General features: G+C 62.9%; 2 protein-coding genes across 2 annotated transcripts; one reads left to right on the top strand and one right to left on the bottom strand.

Annotated features, from left to right (window-relative positions):
* Positions 1-4,861: 4,861 nt before the first annotated feature.
* On the top strand, positions 4,862-7,564 carry MNEG_0174 (hypothetical protein; the record flags this gene model as incomplete). The annotated part of the gene is made up of 9 exons (XM_014051349.1): positions 4,862-4,903; positions 5,045-5,196; positions 5,357-5,538; positions 5,825-5,916; positions 6,218-6,331; positions 6,618-6,689; positions 6,914-7,010; positions 7,163-7,235; positions 7,441-7,564. The coding sequence occupies 9 exons, from the start codon at positions 4,862-4,864 to the stop codon at positions 7,562-7,564; spliced, it is 948 nt and encodes a 315-aa protein (XP_013906803.1).
* A 1,479-nt stretch (positions 7,565-9,043) lies between these two features.
* On the bottom strand, positions 9,044-11,511 carry MNEG_0175 (hypothetical protein; the record flags this gene model as incomplete). The annotated part of the gene is made up of 3 exons (XM_014051350.1): positions 9,044-9,383; positions 11,297-11,359; positions 11,462-11,511. 3 exons carry the CDS (start codon positions 11,509-11,511, stop codon positions 9,044-9,046), a joined length of 453 nt encoding a protein of 150 aa, XP_013906804.1.
* Positions 11,512-15,391: the final 3,880 nt, after the last annotated feature.

Here is a 15,391-nt window from a genome sequence, read left to right on the forward strand (position 1 = left end):
GGTTCGTGGCCTCCCTTTCCTTGAGCGGCCACCAAGTTCGCCGCAAGGCGGACGGCACCTGCAGCAGCAGCGGCGGTTTCAGCTCTAACACAAGCGGTCAGCATCACATCCGGCCAGCAGCCTCGCGCCCTTGCATCCAGGGCTTTGAGACCATCTGAGTCTGACACTCGGCAGCGGCGGGTGGCCAGCGCAGGGGCTGGCTCCTGCGGCCCCGCGCGGCGCCAGGCGGCGGCGGCGGCGAGGTTGAGGCGCAGGCGGCTGGGCGCCTCCTTTGCCCCATCCTGCCGTTTGTCTTGAGGCGTCACCGGCCAGGCCAGGCCATGACCCCCCTTCGTGCCTGCCTGCCTGTATTTGTTGAACCTCGAACTCAGAGGGTTGAGCCAGGGACCACCGCATCACCCCCTTTGCGCGCATGTCCAGACCTCCCCAACAAGTGTTTCCTTGGCCGCTGAGAAGCGAACACCCTTGGTGAATGTTACCAGCCGCCCAGCCTTGCTTCAACGCGCCCCGGTACCAGTTTTACAGCTCCCTTCCTCTGTTGATGGCCAGCCGGTTCGCCGCAAGGTGTACGACACCTGCCGGGGCATCCAAACCTTCACCATTGGACAGGCAGGTGCCACGGTGCTTTCGTACGACTAAGGGGGAGTGTTGACGGGCACACCTGGCTCTGCGCTGGTAGCACATGCTCCGCACTCTTTTGGCAGCCAGGGGTGTTATCACTCTTTGTTGCCTTCTGGACTTGGGTCTGCAGAGTTGTCATTTGTGGGAGGTGATCTCTGGTGCTGTAACTTGCTTCTTGGCATCTGCTGCACTAGTCTTGCGGGCTATGCAACATACATAGCGACAACTTAACCCAAGTGTGTCATGCAACGCCCTCATCACCACTGTCGTTGGCCTGGTCATGCATCGCGTGAATCTGTTAAAATTGCACTTCTATTGCGGCAAAGAATAGATGATGCTTACAGTGAAATTGCATGATGGCATCATGGCACAACACCACTGCCAGTACAGGGCAGAAGCTCACAGGGTTCAGCGCCAATCACGCTTGAACGCCGCATTGGCACGTCAGGGCCGCGTGCTGGTTGGGGCCAGTCCAGCTAGGGGTCGGTGATGCATGAGGTTTGCGGCAAGCTGTTGGTGAAACGGCCAACTGGAGCCCGCACACAAGAAAGAAAGGCAGCTCATACCTTCAGTTGAAAAAAACAGCCTCGACACCTAAACTCCAAGACGCGCCTCAGGCTGCTGCCCGTGCTGGCACGCCCGGCCAACAAAGCCCCCCCTTTCAATCACGTGTTGGTTGGTGAGGCCAGGCTGCGCCCCTCCCCGCCATCGCGTTTGAAGCCCTTGTCTGTGTCAGCCAGTGACGGGGTTCTCCGATACAGCGCCCACCAGGCGTCACCAGCAAGGCAGCCTCCACTCTGCCTCCTGGGGGCTGTCTTCTGCGCCAGCATCTCTGGGAGGACAGGTGTTTGTGTAGCGTTGGCGGCTCGCACAATGCACATTAGATTGCGCTTCAGAAGTGTGCATGCGGTTGCAAGATGACATCGGCCAACAAAAGTCAAGCAGACGTCGTATCTGATGGGGGTGCAGCCCTGCCCTGCCGCCACCCCTGGGGGGGGGTCGCAGCCACAGCAGCACCCTCACCCGCGCCTCTCGCCAGCGCCTCCAGCACGCCCCAGCAGACGTGACACTTGCGGTGGCGTTGGTGGCGGCGGCAACAGGTTGAGGGGTGTGAATGTGAGGGGACACAGCAAGAACTGAGCAAAGGCCTGGCTCATGGCATTGAGATGACATCAGCACACACCCAAGCCTTCAGCATCCTGCGTCCCTTAAGCTAGCCAGGCAGCTGCACCGCTGCCGCTCATGCCGCCTGCGATTCACCCTCACCTGCCGATGAACGCTGCAGCCAAGTGCATGGCCCCATTGCGCCCGCAGGCCATGGGTGTCGCCGCCACCAGAGTCACCTGGCCGCCTGGAAAGCTGGTGCCAGCAGACCTGATCGCCACCTTTGCAAGGTTCTCAGTGACACGCACAAGCCCGCCAAGACTTTGCTGACTCGCCCGCTCCTACGCCAAAAGCAACCGGCATCGTGCTGCTGGGATGTCTTGAGGTGATCGCCGCTGCCGCACGCGCGGTGAGGCTGGCCCGAGAGGGCTGCCGCCTGACGGCTGCCTCCATCCAGACTAGCGCGCCGCCAACGCCGCCCGCATGGCGGCGGTTGCGTGCAGGCAGGGAGCCGCGCTGCATTGGACGTGGTTCCGGGTCTGTCCTAGGAGGGGTGACATGTGTGTGGGACGGCAACATATGAGAGATGCCCCGCGTGCTGCTTTGATTGCAATAATTGGATGCAAGGTTGTGATTGGCGTTCTGGTTGTGGTGGTGGTCTTGGTGATGTTACCGGTGGTGGCGCTAGCAATGTACGGATGACCTGTGTGGGAGGATGACTGCAATGGCCCCGCGGTGCAGAACCCCCGCTGAATTGGCACACCACTTGCCGCCACGCGCCAGTGCGAGTCCGACTCTCTTCCGCCATCTTGATGGTGCTTTATGTAGCCCTTTACAGAAGTCCCCCGCGCAGGAGCCTCACCTGCTGACCCAGGGGGGGGGCGCTGCCTCCCGCAGGTGGCCTGTCAAACAGGCTGGTGGCTTGATCAGACCCGAACTTTTATCCTGTCACGACTCCACACATTGACACCCTAAGCGCCGCTCGTTCCTGCCACCTGCTGCTGTCGGCCACGCTTGAAGGCTGCCGCAGCCTGGGGGGGCGGACCAGGCGCAGCCTCGGCTACTGCAGCCTGAGGGCAGAGAGACGAGGCGCGGGCCAGGGGTGTGCATGCCCTCAGAAACACGCCGCGGGACATCAGACCTGCTATAGGTCCACCGCCTCCCGCGGCATCTGTGGCCCCGCATCGCCACCTTCACTGGGCTCTGCATTGTCTAGCTGCCCACGCATTGCAGCAGCACCGGCGATCCTTAATGGCTGCGTCTACTCGCTTCAGCCGCACTCAAACACAGCTCTGTCATGACCTGCATGCCTGCAAGGCACAAGGGCGTGATAAGCAGCCCTGAATGCAGCGCCTATGCGCAGGTTCAAGGCCAGAGTATGTTTCAACTCCTGGGATGGCGGCCACGCATGCAGCGCCTGGGCCGTTGCTGGGTACCCGCGCGGAAGTCGCCCATGCAATGTGGTGGGGGCTCACCTCCTGCAGGCACACAGGCGCCTTGCTTTGCCGTCGTATTTTCCGCAGCGCGCTAGCTAGCAGCCGCTGATGCCCGTCGGCCTGGTGCCATGGGGCCGGGCTCAGGCCTCATGAGTTGGAACTTGCGCTGTTGCGACTGCAAGACCAAGTGCATCCCATTGTGCGCAGCGTCCGCGCTGCCGCGCAGCCTGCCGCTGTTGAGGCCACCCGTACAGAGTACGGCGCTGATTCGCAGGTGATATCATGATAGACGAGCGCGGCCTTGGCTCATTGTTGTGAACAACCGCAGTGACTGTCTACACGGTGACATGCAGATCTGCATGTCACTATCTATCTATAGATATTGGCGCAAGATAGCCTGAACGATACGGTATAATACGATTGTGTAGGATTGTTCGTCATCTCAGTGAAAGTGAAGGCGCAAGTGGTGAAAGTGCGTTGCGATCTTTCCGGTATGGATCTCTCGGATCCTGCTGGGATGAATTGCTTTTCGTCACCAAGTGCAATGCAGCAGGAACACGTCACTGGATAACATCCCCTACATACAGCGGCGCCTCCTGGCAAGACGAGTACACCGGCAGTCAGCAGCTCCAACACCGCGTTGCTCCCTCACCCGCCACAGAGCTGCAGTGTGCGCAGAGGTCTATTTGCGTGTCACGGCCGGTCGCCGCCCAAACTTGCTGCGCAGTATGCAAACTTAAATTAGAACAGAACCATGCATCGGGGCTGGCCTCCTGGCTCGTTTGTGCGATACGGCTTTTGAAACTTGCCATGCTTGCCGCGGTGGCCTTGCACCGTGCTGCACTCGCTCGTGTTGTGGCCCTGCCCTCGCAGCTGCGAGGACACCGTACGCCAGTTGGTGAAGAGTTTGTTGCGCTCAGGGTAGGGTTCTGGGTCGATCAGCACACTGCTGGTGTGCCATCACCCAACGGCAGCCGGCTTAATCGAAGGGTCCACCCTCAAAGGCAGCCCCAGCTTGCACGTTTCAACCCATGAGGGGCTGCAGAGAAGCGGAGCAATTCAGCAGCTGACTCAGCGTTGAGTATTGACGTATTGCAATTAGCCATGAACACCACAGAGGCACTGATGTCGTGCAAAAGTGTTGAACAATTCTGCACAAAGAGCAGAATGCATCACACCGTCGCCTGCCACGCACCACACCGCTGGCCCTGCATCAGCACACTCTTTGCTTGCGCTTGCTTAAACCCTCCACCGGGATGTCGTGGGCTGAGGTCTCCCATGTCAACTGGGCTGCCGCAGCAATGGAGGGGTGTGGTGGCATCGCTGTGGCCAGCAGGAGTGCATGGGCAGCAGGCCAGAGTCGCTCCATTCAGCACAGGGATGCAGACTCGAAGCGCAAACAGTGAAGTATGCGAGTCATTCCTGGTGTGCCTGTGTTGGATACGCACACAATACCGTACCTCAGCAGCGGCCTGGTACAACAATGCAAGAGGACCAGGGGCTGTGCAGCTTCCGCTGCAGACTGCTCGCCACCCTTGCTTGAACAGCGTCAATGCGTTGTTCCGATTAACCAAAGGTCTTCACATACAAACACATTTTTTTGCTTTACGACCTTGATGGAGTCAAACCCGCTTTCGGGCGAGTTGTCTTGAGGACAGCGACCTTCGCTGGCGGCAACGAGGAGAGAAATGGCGTCAGGCATGGCGCATATGGCGTTCCAAGTAGCAGCAGCAGGCGCCGAGGTGAGCGGGCCCCGGGGCTGGGGTCCACTGCTGTTTTCGCTGCGTGGCGACGTCTGCGCGGCCCAGCAGCGATCGTAGAGTACGGAGATCGTGCTCCTATATGGACCTTCACATACCCCTCGCGCGGAACCCACGCTGCAGGGGCTCCTGGCGATAGCCCTCGGGCCCGACAAGGCCGAGGAGGCTCTTTCTTGGGGCTACTACGCGGCAGGAGCCGCGGTGGGGACTGTGGAGGCCTTCAGCGCCGCCTACAAACGGCTAGGCAGCGTGGTGATCGCGCCGGCCGAGGACAGGTGCGTTGACTTGCTGCGTGTGCGCTGCGCTGCTCGCGGCGTGTGCCGGTTCACAGCATCCCTGTGCTCCTCGACAGCCCTGCTGCACTGGTGCGCGCATGCATTGTTTATGGCTGCAGATTGCCCTCACCCTCTTCCGCTGCCAGTGCCCACACTGCAGGGGCGCAGATGCGGGCGCGGCGCTGATGACCCAGGAGGCGGCCGCCGCATCGCTGTCGGAGGGCAGCAAGGCATCGACGGCGCCTGCCGCCATCACGATCCACGTGGTGGCTGGCGACATCGAGGAGGGCAAGGCCCAGGAGGGGGACGAGCAGGAGGAGGAAGAGCTGGTGTCCTGCGTGGGTAGGTGCTGCCGCTGCACCACGATCCCGAGCATCGCCATGTGCATGGCGTGGCCCCACATACATGCATGCAAGCAGCGTCCTCTGTGCATGTGTCACACATGCGACCCCGCCCTAGCGGCGACCTGCAGCACTGTGAGAGGCTGCGCGTGTCCTTGGCTCTGCTCAGCCATGCACCCCTGGGACAATCTCATGGCATGCTGCTTGCCCCACTGCTGCCAATCCCTCGCCACCCGCCACAACTGCCGATTGCGGCCTACGGCACTCCTCCCACCCCAAATGCGCAGACGCCGACAAGCGGGATGTGCGGAAAGGGGATTGTGTCCTCATCACTTTCTTCCCGGAGGGTGAGGGCACCTGCCCTGCCGGCCGCGGCCAAGTGAGTCCATGCTTGGAACGCGCAGAGGCGCGCCAGCACATGCACGCGCTGGGGGCGTATGAGACTGGCTCGGCGCCGCCCTGGTTGCCACTGCTCGGGCTGCCACGACTGCACCAGTAATACCGCATTGCGTATAGTGCTGGAACACCAGCCGCACTGTAACGCACCCAGCACGCACGCCATGGGGCTGACGATGCCGCCGCTTCAAAGGCCAGCACCCCGCCGAGCTTTCTCCCGCCCGGCCCTCACCCACACCGCTCTCGCACTTCTCCCCGCGCTGCCTTCATTGGTGGCTCATCAGGTGTACAGGCTTGAGTTGGACGCCTTCCCCTCCAACCCGCCGCACACTGGTGCTGGCTCGCGGAGCCGCCCCAGCTCACCCGCCAAGGGCATGCCAGCTGGTGATGACGACCAGGTGCGTGGGCCGCCGTCCCAGGGTGCTTGCGGCCATGCGCCCCGAACGCGTGTGTAAATGATTGAGAGCGCAAGCTGCCTGCAGGGTTAGAGACTCCCTGGGGGTGGCAGCCCCCTGGCAAGCTTGCTCGGCGGCCGGCCCGTTATGTTTTTGTTTGCTTGTCGCCAGGCAAGGCACAACGCACAGGGCTGTTTGAGCAGAGGCCTCATCCGCACCGCGCTTCACTTAACCATACCAACCTCAACGCTAAGCCTGATCCTCCCCTGAATTGCTGCACTGGGTGCAGGGTTCGTTTGACGACATCAGCTCCGCCGCGCACGCCAGCGTCGAGCTTGGAGGCAACAGCACGGCGTGCACGGTAGGCCGGGGCGAGGTGATGCAGGCTGCGGGCTGCGGGCTGCAGGAAGTTTGTGCAAGAAAGTGCATCACACCGTAAAAGGGAAAAGCGCGGCAACTGTACCCCCGCGCACGGCGACCAAAGCCTTGAACCTTGAGCCTTGCTTGTTGCTTTGGATTGGGTCAACTACAGGTTGGACGCGCTCTCACACCCGCTCTGCGCCACATCCTTGCGCACACCCCCAGGACATCGTGAGCTCGCGGCTCTGGGCGCCGCAGGCGGAGCCCCGGCTGCTGGAGGCCGCCGCCGCCCCCCTCAGGGCCGCCAGGCAGCAGGAGGACGGTGAGCAGCCGCCGCATGGCGCCGCGTGAGGCGCCACATTCATTGATGCATTGCTTATTGGTGCCCGTGCACACCTCTCCAAATTACGCTCTGTCGTCGCGACCACACTGCCTATACGCGCGCGCATGCTTGGCGTGTCCCCTTGCACGCAGGCGGCGCGCGCGGCGGCGCGGAGGGCGGGCTGCCTCCCTACGTGCTGGCCACGTACACCGATGCGGCGAGGAGGTGCGCGCGCGCATGTCGCAGCCGCCCAGCCCGCGCCCCAAACCAGACAGACGTGCATGCCGTGGGGCCAGCTGCCGCATGTGCCGGAAAGTGGCCGCGCCGTCGCCCTTTATTCGACGCTTCGCATCATTTCTGCCGTACCCCACCCCACGTAGTCCCCCAAGCCTACACCACGCGCATGCGGACTGCCCACTCACTCTGCCAGGTATAAGGTGCTGGTGAACCCCGACGACGGCTCCCTGATGGTGACCGTATATGGGCAACGCGTGCGCCTCAGCCACGACTGCGAGGAGGGGCTGCACCGCATCGTCATCGACCACCCGGAGTGAGGCCTGGCGCTCGCTGGCCCAAGCCTTGCATGTATTGAACTGGGGGCCTTGCTGGCGTGCGCAAGCCTGAGACGCCTTGCAAGCCCCAGTCCGCTGCGTCAAGGCTTGGGGGCGCCGGCCACGGCTGCGGGGGGCGTGTGTTTTGGGTGCGTGCGCACCGCCCTGCGCCGGCGCCTGCTGCTGAGGCTTTAGGCCCCTACAGGCTCACGCGCCTACCGACAGCCGTCTTCCCTTGCTGCATCTCACACCTCTACCCTCGCACCACCCCCAACCAAACCCAACACCCACAGCTTCTCCGCCCTGGTGTGGGGCAGGGAGGGGGAGCTGGTCCGCGGAGAGGTCGCCCCTGCGGGCACCTCCGCCAACCTCGAGCTACTGGAGGTGGCCTTCCGCGGCTGCCTCCACGCGCTGGACGTGCTGCGGCCCGCCCTTGGCCCGGGCGCCTCGTCCATGCCCACAGCCATCGCGCCTGAGCTGATAGAGGTGCGCAAACGCCTGCCTGCCTGCACGTGCGCTGGCCGCGGCTGCTGGGCACGGGTTGGGGAGCCTCGTAGGTGGCTTGATCCCAGGCGTGCGCTGCAGTGGGCGACCCCCGCACTCCTGCTTCCTTTCCGTCGAATTGCATGAGCAGCAAAGCCGCTGCACCCTCGTCACTCATCCCTACATCCTCCCATCTTTCCTTTTGAGACCAACCACCATTTCGTGCTCAACCCCCCCCCCCCCCCGCAGGCGCTGCGGGGCCTGCGGGCACCGAGCAATGCCTCGGCCCCCTCAAGCACCGCCAGCGCTGCTGGGAGCAGCCTTCAGAGCCCCACTGCCGCCACCAGGAAGCCCGCAAAGACGGCCGACAGGGTGAGTAGGCACTGGGTGGGTACGGGTGCTGTCAGGCAGAGAAGGGGCCCTGGGTCACCCGCTTGCTCGCAGCGATGCGGTGACGCAAGGCCGGCGCCGCTGCCGTTAGCTGCTGCTGTTGCGGGTGGCGCTTCCGCTTCTGCTGCTTCTGCTTTGGGAAGTCAGATGGCAGGGCATCCTTAGCCTCATGCATTGCACACACTGCGGCCAGCAGCTGGCTCTTTTAGTGACGAGGCCCGCAACTAACGCCTCAGGGTTGATGATGCAAGCCGCCCATGACGTTCGCGCAGCGCAGCGCTGCGCTCGCTGATCAAGCGTCGTCGATATCATCTAACCAACGACTGCGTGGCCGTGCCCGCTTCCAATGCACAGGAGCGCATGGCGGCGAGCGGGGCCGTCTCCCAGCAGCCGGCGCGGCGAGTCCTGCCCCTGCAGGTCGGCGGCGGACGCTCGGAGCAGATGCCTGCCATCGTAACAGGCAGCTGGGCAGACGCGATGTCCGAAGAGGACGAGGAGTATGGGAGGGAGGCCTCGCGGGCCAACAAGCAGCGGGAGCAGGAGCAGCAGCGACAGCGACAGCGGCGGCAGAGGCAGCCGAGGCTGCTACCGGGCGGGTCTGACCGCTGGTCAGGGCAGCAGGCGGGGGTTGAGCCGTGGGCGCAAGCCGGCGGCCGCCGCAGCGGCGGCCGCGCCAGCCACAATCAAAACCAGCCGGCGAACTTCAGCCACCACCACCAGCAGCAGCAGCCGCAGCAGCAGCAGCCGCTGCGGCAGCCGCACTTCCAGCAGCAGCGGCAGCAGGGGCAGCAGCAGCAGCAGCAGCAGCAGCAGCAGCAGCAGCAGCAGCAGCAGCAGCAGCAGCAGCACCACCACCACCACCAGCAGCAGCAGCAGCAGCAGCAGCACGGCCAGCACCGCCGCCAGCAGGCGCAGCCAAGGCCCCAGCGGCAGCACTCGGAGTGGGCCGCTGCGTTGCGACAGGCGGCCAGCGATGCACCCGGCCAGCAGCCCCACGCCTCTGCAGCGCCGCGGCCCATGGCTCCGCCACTCAGCAGCGGGGGGTGGTCGGCGCAGGAGCCGGCAATAGCGGCCGCGGCCTTGAACGGCGCCAGGTGGTGGCGGCAGAAATGAGGCGCAGCTGGCAAGGGCGGGCCCCTTCGCCCCACCCTTGCGTTTGTCTTTGGTCACCAGACTTGCTGGTCGGGCCGCAATCCACCCTTGCGCCTGCCTGCACATTACAACATGATCCCACAGAGTTGAGCCAGGGACCGCCGCATCACCCTCTTGCGCGCGCGACAGACCTCCCCGACCCTTTTCCTCGGCCGCTGAGAAGCGCTCGCCCTTGGTGCGCCGCACCCGCCACTCAGTGCTGCCTTGAGATGCTAGGGTTGTAGACTGACGCCCGGTTTCACAAGTTTGCCCTGTGCCTGCGACCACCGCGCTCGCCGCAATGCGGACAGCACCTGCCGGGGCACAAAGTTGTCACCGTTGGACAGACGGGCGCCACGGTGCTCTCACACGACTGAAGGTTGACGTTGCCGGCGCCACACATCCGTCAGCGAAGGCAGATGCATGGCCGTTGTGACCCATCGCACGCACAACCATGTGTGCCCCCTGCTGTGACCTCGCTGGCTGCCCCTTGGGAACTGCTGCTGCGGCTGGGATTGCAGGGATGGGCGGCTGTTGAATGTTGGCGCATCTGGCCCTGCGCTTAGTAGCACACGTTCCGCACTCTGTTGGCAGTCAGGGGTGTTGTCGTTGTTTGGCGCGGGTTGGACTGGCGTATGCAGATCTGGGATCTGTGACGGGTGATCTCTGGCGCTGTAACTCGTTTCCCAGCCCTAGACGTTTGCTTTGCAGGCTATGCAAAGGGAACATCAACAATCCAGATACGTCGTGCAACGCCCCCATCACCACTGTCTGTATTTGGCCAGGTCACACTGCCATGTGATTCTGGCCAGAGTGCACTCCTGCGCTGGAAACGGCCCAGGCATGATTCTTATTACACGTTCATCGCATGACAACACCATCATGACAGCATGGCACACCGCCACCGCCAGCACGGGCCACACGCTCACAGGGTTCAGCGCCAAGCTGGGGTGCTTGAGAGCTTCAGGGCCCGCATGGGCATGTCACCAGGCCGCGTTCCGGTTGGGGCCCACTGACCCAGGGGTCGGCGATGCATACGATTTGCCACAAGCTGTGGGTGAAACGGCTACTGCCGCCCTCACACAGTGGAGAGGGGCACATCATAACTCTCAACAAAAAAAGCCTCATGTACTCCAATACAATGCACACATCAGGCCGCCTCCTGCGCTGACATGCCCTGCCAACACAACTCCCCCAACAAAGCTCCCCAAACACACGTCGGTGCGTGAAGACAGGCCGCCCGTCGCCTGCCATAACACGCCCTATTGAGGAGTCAGCCTGTAACAGGGTCCTCCAACACAGCGGCCACCAGCCGCCACCAGCAAGGCAGCCGTCACCAGCAAACCACCTCTTGTGGACTGCCCTCTGGCGCCAGCATCCCTGAGAGGGCAGGAGGTTGTGCAGGGTGGTGGGCTCGCACATCGCGCAGCAGCTCCAGCTTCACAAGTGTGATGATGCAACGTGATAGAGGCTGGCGCAAGCCAAGCGGACGTCGTCTCCAATGGGGCTGCAGTCCTGCCCTCCCATCATCCCTGGGGGACGGGGTGAATCTCAGCCGCAGCAGCACCCTCGCCCGAGCCTCACGCCAGTGGCCCCAGCACGCCCCAGCGCGCCACCGCCTGCATGGCCCCAGCCGCAGGCCGCACACAGCCGCAGCCGAGGCGCAGCGAGGCCCAGGCCAAGCGAGGGACGCAGTCATGAATTCCCTCTGATGCTTCCCGGAGCTCTCACCCCTGCTGCTGCTGCTGCTGCTGCTGCTGCTGCTGCTGCTGCTGCTGCTGCTGCTGTGGAGCTCTGCAATGGGCCACGGCAGCACACCCACGGCGCCGCGCCCTGTCAGCTCGACCGCGCCCTCCAAACTGCCAGCCAATGATGCCCAGTGCTATAGCGGCGCACCCGGGCAGACGCACCAGGGATGATTGGCTGCAGGACAACCTACCAGCCATAGCGAAGGCCTAGCCCTGCCGCCACAGCCGCAGCTCTGTGCTTGCCACCGCAGCAGCCCGCCAAGCTGTCGGATGGGCTGGAGGGGAGTGGGCGGGGCTGGGGCGGTCGCAGTGCATCAGACGTGACACTTGCAGCAGCGTCGATGGCGGCGGCATGAAGTTGAAGGGTTGCGATTGAGAGGGGATGCAGCCCAAAGTGTGCAAAGGCCTGGCTGAATGGGATTCAGATGACATCAGCACACGTCCCGGCGAGGAACCGGCCCCCGCCCCTTACGCCAGCCATGTCGCTGCACCGCTGCCGCTCATGCCGCCTGTGACTCGTCCTCTCCTGTCGATGAACGTTGCAGCCAAGTCCATGGTCCTATTGCGCCCGCAGGCCCCCGCCAGAAATTTCACCTGGCAGCCTGAAAAGCTGGTGCAAACACACCTGATTCGCCGCCCGTGCAAGTTTCTCATTGACACGCGCAAGCCTGTTTAAGACCTCGCTGACTCGCCCACTCCTGCGCGGAAAGGAATCGGTACCGCACTAATCGGATGCCTTGAGGTGCCCGCCGCTACCACACACGCGCTCAGGCCGACCTGCGAAGGCTGCCTCCCGACGGCTGCCTCCATTCAGACTAGCGCGCCGCCAACGCCGTCGGCATTGGCGATTGCGTGCAGGCAGGGATCCGTGCTGCAATTGAGGCCGTTCTGGGCCTGTCGTAGTGGGGGGGACAGGTGTGTGGGGTGGCGACATATGAGCAATGACGTGCTGTTTTGATTGTGATAAGTCAATGCATGATTGTGATTGTGGTTCTGGTTGTGGCGGTGGTATTGGTTGTGCTGCCGGGGGTGGCGCCGACGAAATACAAGAAATCTGTGTGGGAGAATGACGGCCGCGGCCCAACAGTGCAACGCCCACGCTGATTTGACACACCACCTGGCGCGATGCGCCGCTATGAGTCCGACAGCCTACCGCGGCCTCGACACAGGTTGCAGCAGCCCCTCATCATGTCAGTCCCCCGCGCAGCAGCCTCACCTGCTGACCCAGGGAGGGCGGGGCGCTGCCTCCCGCAGATGGCGTGTCAACCAGGCTGCTGGCTCAATCCTGACAGACCCGTACTCTTGTTCTGCCTCAACAGCACCCATTGACACCCTGCGCGCCGCGCGTTCCTGCCACCTGCTGCCGACGGCTAAGCCTGAAGGCCGCACCCTGCAGCAGCCTGGGGCGGACGAGGCGCAGCCTCGGCTGCTGCAGCCTCGGGGCAGATAGACGAGGCGCAGGCCAAGGGTGCGCATGCCCTCAGAATTACGGCGCGGGATATCAGACCTGCTACCGATCGACCGCCTGCAGCTGCATCTGTGGCCCCGGATCCGCCACCTTTACTGGGGTCTGCATAGTCAAGCTGTCCGCGCATTGCAGCAGCACCAACGGTCCTCGACGGCTGCGTCTGCTCGTTTCACCCGCATTCAAACACAGCTCTGTCACCACCTGCATGCCTGCAAGACACAAGGGCGTGATATGCAGGCCTATCTGCATTCAGGGCCTGAATGCAGCGCCTATGCGCAGGTTCAAGGCCAGAGTTTACTTCAACGCCTGGGATGGCGGCCACGCAGCGCCTGGGCCGTTGCTGGGTACCCGTGCGGAAGTCGCCCTTGCAATGTGGTGGGGGCTCACCTCCTGCAGGCACACAGGCGCCATGCTTTGCTGTCATACTTTCGGCAGCGCGCTAGCTAGCAGTCGCTGCTGATGCCCGTCAGCCTGGTGCCATGGGGGCGGGCTCACGGCTCACCAGTTGAACCGTGCGCTGTTAGGACTGCAGCGTGAGCAGCGTCGGCGCTCGCACGCAGCCTGCCGCTGTTGAGGCCACACGCACAGAGCAGGACGCTGAGTCGCAAGTGATATCATGATCGACGCGGGCGGCCTCGGCGTCGGCAAGCGCAGTGCCTGTCTGATACATGGTGACATGCAGATAGTGCCGCAAGACACGGTAGCCCAACCAACACAACTGTGTTGTATGTGTAATAATTCCCCGTCATCTCAATGGAATTGGAGGCGCAAGTGGTACGGTAGAAGTGCGTTGCGATCTTTTCGGGTATGATCTCTCGGATCAACTGCTCTTCTTCACCAAATGCCATGCAGCAGAATCATGTCACTGAGCAACACTTGTTACATGCAGTGGCAAGACGAGGTCCCTGGCAGTCAGCAGAGCGACATTGCGTTGCTCCCGCTGCTGTGCTGCTAGGGTGTGCGCCGCAGTCGCGTGCCACGGCGGGCCGCTGCCCAAACTTGCTGCGCAGCATGCAAACTCAACTTACAGTAGACTCATGCATCCGGGCCCGCCTCCTGGCTCGTTTGTACGATGCGGCCCTTGAAACTTGCCATGCTTGCAGCGGTGGCCGTGGACCGTGCTGCGCTCGCTGGTAGTGTGGCCCTGGCCTCGCGGCTGCAAGGATACGCCAGTGGGTCAAGAGCCTGGCATGCGTAGCGTGGGGTTGTGGGTTGATCAGCATGGCGTTGCTGTGCCATCAATCTGTGGCAGCCGGCTTGGCTGCTGGTCCAACCTCAAAAACCGCCCCAGCTGTCAACCCGCGACAAGCTGCGCAGAAGCAACGCTGTCTGACCAGCTGGCTCAACATTGAGTTGTTATACCTTACGCTGCACAGTGGACGTCGCAGAGGTGTGCGGGTCATGCGATACAATTGGACGTTGCTGCACATCAGACAGAAAACAACTGCACCACACCGCCGCCTGCCACGCACTGCACTGATGGCCCTGCATCGGCACAGTCTTTGTTCGGGCTTGCTTGATACCTCCAACTGGGTTTCGTGGGCTGAGGGCGGCTGTGTCTGCTGGGCCGCGGCAGCAATGGAGGGGTGCAGTCGCATCGCTGTGGACAGCAGGACTGCAGGGGCAGGCCAGAGTCGCTCAATTCAGCGCCGGAATGCAGACTCAAAGCGCAGACATTTGAGTATGCGAATGATCCCTGGTATGCCAATGTTGTATACGCACACAATCGCTCCGCAGCCGTTTTCAACAATGCAAGTGAACCAGGGGCTGTGCAGCTTCCGCTGCAGACTGCTCGCCACCGCTTGCTTGAGCAGCGGCGATGCGTTGGTTCGATTGACTAAAGGTCTTCACATACAACCAAAATTTTGCCTTTACGACCTTGATGGAGTCAAACCCGCTTTCGGGCGAGTTGATTTGAGGACAGTGACCTTCGCTGGCGGCAACGAGGAGAGATATGGCGTCAGGCATGGCGCATATGGCGTTCCAAGTAGCAGCAGCAGGCGCCGAGGTGAGCGGACCCCGGGGCTGAGGTCCACTGCTGTTTTCGCTGCGTGGCGACGTCTGCGCGGCCCAGCAGCGCTCGTAGAGTACGGAGGTTGTGCTCTTGTATGGCCGTCACATCGGCCTTGCGCGCATTCCACCCTTGGGTGAGTGCTGCCCCTGCGCCACAATCCTGGGGATTGTCGTGTGCATGGCGTGACCCCACATGCATGCATGCAGCGTCCCTCGTTCGTGCGCCCCCGCCCCAGTCGCGGCCAGCATCACTGTGAGGGGCTGGCGTTTCCTCAGCTATACCCTGCCATGCACCCCTGGGACAAAGTCGTGGCGTGCGGTTCGCCCCACTTTTGCTTGCCAGTCAACACCTCGCCACCCTCCTCAACTGCCGATGTCGGCCTCCCGCACTTCCCCCCGCCCCAAGCGTGCAGGCGCCGACGGATTCTGCACACGGGTGCGGCTGGGGAAGACGTTTGTCATGACGACGAAGTTTGTGAAGTGCGACGTCACCTGCCCCGATGGCAGCGGCTATGTGAGTTCACGCTTGGCACGTGCAGGAGAGCGCCAGCAAATTGTATGCACCGGGCGTATCAGACTGGCTCGGCGGTACCGGTG

Source organism: Monoraphidium neglectum (genome assembly GCF_000611645.1).
Source record: "Monoraphidium neglectum strain SAG 48.87 unplaced genomic scaffold scaffold00011, whole genome shotgun sequence".
Lineage (NCBI taxonomy): Eukaryota > Viridiplantae > Chlorophyta > Chlorophyceae > Sphaeropleales > Selenastraceae > Monoraphidium > Monoraphidium neglectum.